Consider the following 6,914-nt stretch of genomic DNA (forward strand, 5'->3'; position numbering starts at 1 on the left):
GGTTGAGAGTATGGGGTGGGAGGTGATACAGTTTCAGCAGGGGAGGCAGATGTCCCAATAGCCAGCAGACAGTTGATAATTGCCACTTCTATGACATAACACTCACACAAGATAAGGGTTCCAGTGACTATTGTTTCTTATAAGAACAATGGCTTCCAGCTAACACATGGCACAGAGTGAAATGATGCAGAGCACTGACCTGCATATAGTGTGCGCATGTGCACACGCGCACACACACACACACACACACAGAATTAAAGGATGATGAGGACACCGGATGTCCATGCACTGCCAAAATGTGAACCCACAGAGATAATAAAAGTGCGGGTACCAGCAGCACTGGAAATGGAAAGGATTACAGCAACAGTGCGCCACACAATCTCAGGTGCCAATAGCTAGACCACAAAAGCCTGGCACCATTCGACAACCTATACTATATATTCCATTTGTTTTTGTTTGCAAAGGACCTGGCAGTAAGATATCCTAAAGAACCGTCATCATCATCCCCACCCCATCTCTAGAAATATCAAGGTCAACGGCTCAAGATAAAAGAAAGATCAAAGCAATAAAACAAAATACCTTCTTAAATGAAAATAATCATCCCATAAATAAAAGGCTAATATGCAATTCAACCAAACGACAGAACGACTGGTCGCTATGATGTGCACTGACCACCAGGGGGGAGACACTCAACACAGGAGTGTCTCCTGCCTCCACAGCAGCGCTAAGGATATCCAACTGACAGCTTAGGCCCGCTCCCCAGGACATTCCCCAAGGGATCCCAGACTGTGAGAGGGCACAGGCCAGGCTGAGGGATCCCACTGAGTGCACGAATTTTGTGCACCAGGTCTCTAGTGCATATATATTAACACAATATGGGAATTAAGCGGGGGGGAGGGCGGGGAGATAAATTAACAGGAATAAGCAAATCCACAAATCCTATGACCTCATATTAATGGCATTAAGCATAAAGACATAAAAGCAGCAATCCTTATATTGACAGCTCCGCCTATATCACAGGTACCTCCAAACAACACTGACAGGCTTCCTGGAATGACTGTCTCCCGTGACCTCCACTTGGACCCTTACACAGCTACTATCCCTTAGAGCTGATAGCTAATAAAAAGCCAGCAGAGGGAAACACGGATGCTTTGGGCAGCAATGAGAGCTTGGTGGAGGCCAGGGACCACGGCACTGGCCCAGAAGGCGGGTCCCAGAACTCAGACACTGTGAACATAAAGCTTATCCATATTCTGTACAGTATTCTGCTGGTGGCAATAGGATGGCTGTGAGACCTACAACAGAGCACCACAACCAAATACATGTGCAAATTCTTCAGTGATATTTCCCAACAGTGCATAAGTTTAAAGGTATACTGCAAAGTTTTTAAAAAACAAATGTATACTTAGGAAAGCTGTAGAACTTGAGGCTCCTAAAGCCATCTTAGAGACCTTCCCATTCAACTCTCTTATAAAATAGGGCAAAGTTGTCAGGTAACTTGACTACAGTCAAAAAACAAGTTAGTGGCAGAAGCAGGACCTGACTCTCCCCACAGTTCATTCAACACTTTTTCCACTCAGGGAAAGTGACCTTGAAAACCAGTCAGATGATAAAGGCACCATTTTATTGGTCATGGTTAACAGCAAGCCACACAAGTACACAGTAACAGTTTCAGTGAGAGGAAAGCACCTGGATGGTGAAAGCCTTTAATGTAGGCAACATTTTTTAAATTAACATTAAATTATGGAAGCCTTTGCTTTAATCTGAGTTTTTGCTGGCAATCTGATTCTTCAATCCCAGTGAAATCTATGCTTTGTGTATCTTAATTTAAAATGTAAGGCCAAACAGGTCTGGAAAAGTACAGCCTATCCTTGTACTTAATTTATACTATAGTGTGCTGTAATTAAGCCTGAAATAAAAGCTATATTCTGAGTAAAGACAAAAAGCTCTTGTTAATGGCATTCCATTCCTAATGTAGAATATAACAAAAGCCTTCTTCATTTGGAGCCAGCCGTCATTATAGTTTGTAGCTTCTATGGGGCTGTTGGACTAATATTTGCACTGGGATTAGTGTTGGGATAACCAATCAGTTAACTCTTCCACTGTGGTCTTCTATTATTCTTAAATAAATGGCCAAAAGGCAAAGAAGAAAATTGGCAGGCAGAACGACAACTATATTTATGAGATTAAACTCGCAAACCCTTCACAGTTTGCCGGGCAACTAATAAACCATTTGCCAAGCTGTTCATTTAATAATGAGTCAGTTAAGCCAAAAGCAAATGTTCCTTCAACCAACCAATGCTACCAGCATTACAGCCACGCTGACAAGCTCCAATTATTTATGTGGTGTACTTCATTTACAATGAGAAGTACAAGCTGCTGTGCACTAAAACAACAAACTCCTCTGATTGGCCAGACACAAGCTACCCTGCAGTATTCTGAGTAACCGGGTGGGATCTGTAGGCGATTTTGTAATTCAGGAAAGCCAAAACGACCAACGCATTGTTTGGGGAGTAATTCCTATTTGTGTCACAACTCTAGACGGAGGGCCAGAAGCTCCCCACCTCGCCCTGCAGTCAGTATCACATGGCCTTAGATCATGTAACTGGGTCTGTTCCCTGGTTTTATAAACTAGTGTCAACACTGAGCCCATCCCCACCCAGGAGTTACGAGGGCTGAGCAAATTACTGTTTGTCCAAGCACAGCACGTTGTACTCTGCAACACAATCAGAAGGTACAGTGTCATTAATCAGGGGAGGGGAAAGTGTGTGGGCTGCCTTCTGAGACATGCACGTCTCAAATCCCACCACGCTGCCTCAGCTCTCTCCTCTCCTGCTTCTCCCACCCATTCCACAGGCCCATATCCCTTCACTTTTACTTACTAATAGCTCGTCCATGCTGGTCTGGCATTTTTCCAAGTTGATCCGCTTTATTGCCACACGTTCTTGCCTGGGTTTGCATAGGGCAGCCTGAACCACAGCAGTAGCTCCGCTGCCTGAAAGGAAATAGAAACAACATAAGCTATCAAACGGCACACTTTCTGGTAACTATTCACGACAGCCCCCTTCACCAATATCTATTTTTTCAAAAGGTCTTCTATTCAAAGTATTCAAAACATTACGATTTGACATCTTTTTAAAGAATTTTGTTAAGTGGGAAAGTATCTGGAGGAGGGGAAAAGGGGAACACTGGAGTTTTCCACAGTTTACAAAGACAGGGCTGAGGCTCCCAACCCGGAAGGTGACCCCCATCCAAAGAGCTCGCTTCCATACAGTGCGTTTACTGCCGCCCACAGCAAAGGGACGTGAGCAGCAAGTGCAACCCTGCATGGCAGCCATCCCCATCCGCAGGTCCTGGTATTTTCTAACATCAGTGCCTTTTTAAAAGCTCAGGCTCTTCTTCCACTTCAGCCCAAACCAAACCACTTCAGCCTGAGCCACTTCACTTCAGGGTTTGCATGCGGTGCTGTGACAACTCACTTGTCTGCTCTGAGCACCCTGGAGCCTATTGCTTCTGCGCTTGCTCTACAATTAGGAAAACAGACATCCACCTGAGTGGAAAGCACGCCTTCCAAGGATGCCAAGGAAAAGGATGCGAATGTGTAATTACAAAAGCTGTCGGCATTCACGTGAATTGAATTTCTGATTCCTAAGGTTTCCCGGTCGCTACCTAATGCGCTCAAACTCCTAGGAGACCGAGTCATGTCGTTATTCATGTTTTAAAAGAGCAGGATGTAGACATGTAATGATTTGTGGCAGAGCTCAAAGAGCTCCTCATTGGATTTATATTCCATGGGGGCAAAAGAGACCTCTAGGTTAAGGCATCTCCACTCTGCAAAGAATCCCAAAGATCGCCTCCCAGTCGCATAGATCCGTGGCCGGCAAACCGCGGCTCGCGAGCCACATGCGGCTCTTTGGCCCCTTGAGTGTGGCTCTTTCACAAAATACCAACTTCTGCGCATGGGCCACGAATTTTCAATCGCACTGTACCTGTGCACCCACACGTGGTATTTTGTGGAAGAGCCATCCTCAAGGGGCCAAAGAGCCGCATGTGGCTCGCGAGCCACGGTTTGCCAAGCCGCAGTTTGCCGACCACTGGCATAGATCCTCTGCCACCTGAAGACTGGCGATGAGAAGCACAGCTGTGCTCAGGACGTGCACAAGGGGCCCAGGAGTGACCGTGTACCATCCTCCTTACAGTTCTGTTTTTTTCAGGCACTACCTCTCCCATGAGTCATCAACTACCTTCAAAAGGGAGACGGAGCATCTTTTGGCTGTAGGAAGAGGTCGGTGTTAGGTTGTCTCACGTATGTGACAGGAAGGCAGGGCATTTCTAGTGCAGATCCAGGCTGTACCCCTCAAGAAAGTGCATGAATGGGGGTCTGTAGAGCTAAAGTTCTGCCCTTTCTCCTGCCCTGCGGCCTCATGGTCAGCTCTGGTCCCTAACTGACCCGCCCACTCGAGCAGATCACCCTAATGCTCCAAAGCCAGGTCTCCAATGTGAAGATCCCTGGTGCAGGAAGTCCAACCTGTGTTCGCTGGAGGTCATGCTGACCTGCACTGCACAGCAGGCACTTCACTCAGACAATTCTCCTTACGAGCCTCTGATTTTTATTAGCCTCGTTTTTTATGTGAGAAACTGACCCACGCGGGGTAAGTACCTGAGTTGGGACCTGAGTCAGGTCTGCCAGACCCCAGACTGTTTCCTACTTCACACAAACCACAGCATACGCTCCCTTCCTCCCTCCCTCTGGCCTTCCTAAGGAAATATCTTCTTCTGTCCTAGATGGTTGAAGAAAAGAGACACGACCAAGAGGGAAGGTGGATCTCACTCTCTCTAGAGTTCGGTTCCAGGAGCGAGTGCTGAAGTCAGTGGGAGCTGAGAAGGGCCTCCCTGTCCCTAACCCCACTGCCTGCTCCATCAGTGGCTACTCCCAGGCCCGCCGGATTGGCCTCACTGGCCCTGCAGATCACAGCGTGCTGGGCTCAATCCAGAATGCTCCAGATACCAGCGCCAAACACTACAAAGAGCCTGCTGATAACAGTGCATTTTTTCCAGTAAAGGTCTCCGAACAGCAGGCTGTGGCTGAAGGAGCGGCACCGAGAAAGGGGCAAAGAGCTAGTTAGCACTGGGTCTGGTGCCCAGCAGAGAAGTCAACAAACATCTTTAACCAGCTGCTGATGGGAAGTCAGTCTCAGCCCTGCCTGTTGTAAATCTCCCTCCAATCCCACCCCTCCCATCTTTTTTTTTTTAAAATATATTTTATTGATCTTTTACAGAGAGGAAGGGAGAGAGATAGAGAGTTAGAAACATCGATGAGAGAGAAACATCGATCAGCTGCCTCCTGCACATCTCCCACTGGGGATGTGCCCGCAACCCAGGTACATGCCCTTGACCGGAATCGGACCTGGGACCTCTCAGTCCGCAGGCCGACGCTCTATCCACTGAGCCAAACCGGCTTCGGCCCCACCCCTCCCATCTTAATCCACATTCCAAACATCCTCAAATCAGGGGAACTGAAGAACAGGGGAAAGGAAACCAAATTCCCAGAAAGGATAAAACAGGTGCATGTAATGTGGGGCTACCTCTCCTAGCCAGTCCTTGGCTATAAAAGTCTCCGGACTTCCACAAACGCATGCAAGACTATGGATACAAATACAAAATCTACAAAGCGGGAGGGAGTGGTGGGAGGACGCTTTCATTAATTGCTTTACAAACCAGAGAATTGTTATTGCTTTACAACGACAGCTGGCTAAAGAACAACTGGCAGCTTCTCCTCTCCACAGAGAATAAATATGAAACATCACGACCTGAGATGACTGTTTAACCATTCACTGGACAATTTGGGAGACCCCTGCTTTGAGTCCAGAGATTTCCTTCAACTAAAGAGAGAACAAGAACAATATCAGAGGTGCAGGGAGCCTTAAAGAACATCAAGTCCAACCTTCACTTGATGAATGAGGAAGGGAAGGGAAGAGACCTCTCACCAGAAACCCAATCGGCCAGCACCCTGGTCAGGACTTCCCAGCCTCCAAAGCAGCGAGAAATAAGCTGCTGTTTAAGGCACAGGCACCCATTCTTTGGTATTTTGTTATGGCAACACGAACTGACTAATCCGAAAGCCTTTCAGCGTCTATTTTAAGTCACTGTCCCACTGTCGCCCATGCTAAATAATGCCATACAAATTAGAACTTCTCAAAAGCCTCCTAGTTAAGTTTAGAGCAATAAGAGGCAAGATTCAACTGAAGGGCCTCTGGTAACAGGCCACTACAGTTACCAAGTCTGAGATTAGCAAGACCCTTGAAAAGCAGGTGAGACAGAGATTCTATCCATCCCTGGTCCTTATTCCCTGCGTAATGTTAGGCCTAATTTCTCTCCAAACCTCAGCTTCCTCGATGGGCCTAATAAAATATACTTGTAAGGCCTAATAACGTAACATGCTTCACAAAGCAACTCAATAAATGTTCGGCTCTCTCTCTCTGGGACTCATTTCTGCATCAGTAACATGAAAGAGGTAGACTCTATCTGAGTATATATGTCGCTCAAGGGAAAAGAGAGAGTTTGGAAAAGTAGCTATGACTGTTTCCTTCTGCTTACCAAAAATATTCAGTTGGTTTAAAAGGAGGAGGAGGGCTAAACTGGAATATCAGAAGCCGAAATGATTTCTAAGGTCCCCTACAGCATGAAGAGTCTAAGAGTCTAAAATATAAGAGAATAACCCAGAAAATTCACGAACAGCTATGAATTAATATTCCATGGTTAAACTTCTCACTGATAATGTACTTTACTAACCTAAAAAAACGGTTTTAAAAAATCTCTGTCCATCCAGAGCACGTGAGTTCATATCGTAGCCCTGCCACATATGAACTAGCTGCTTATCTTCGGGTGATGTTCATCACTTCTCCATGCCTCAG

At 46.4% G+C, this 6,914-nt stretch overlaps 1 protein-coding gene across 1 annotated transcript in view; it reads right to left on the reverse strand.

The window, feature by feature from the left end:
- STK39 (serine/threonine kinase 39) overlaps positions 1-2,992 on the reverse strand; it is a 207,842-nt gene extending 204,850 nt beyond the window's left edge. Inside the window, exon 1 of the mRNA XM_006766522.2 lies at positions 2,883-2,992. Within this exon, the coding sequence (XP_006766585.1) occupies positions 2,883-2,897 (15 nt within the window). The 5' untranslated portion in view covers positions 2,898-2,992. The remainder of the gene's footprint in view (positions 1-2,882) is intronic.
- Between the last annotated feature and the right edge of the window lie 3,922 nt (positions 2,993-6,914).

Source organism: Myotis davidii, unplaced genomic scaffold, assembly GCF_000327345.1.
Source record: "Myotis davidii unplaced genomic scaffold, ASM32734v1 scaffold59, whole genome shotgun sequence".
NCBI classification, from domain to species: domain Eukaryota; kingdom Metazoa; phylum Chordata; class Mammalia; order Chiroptera; family Vespertilionidae; genus Myotis; species Myotis davidii.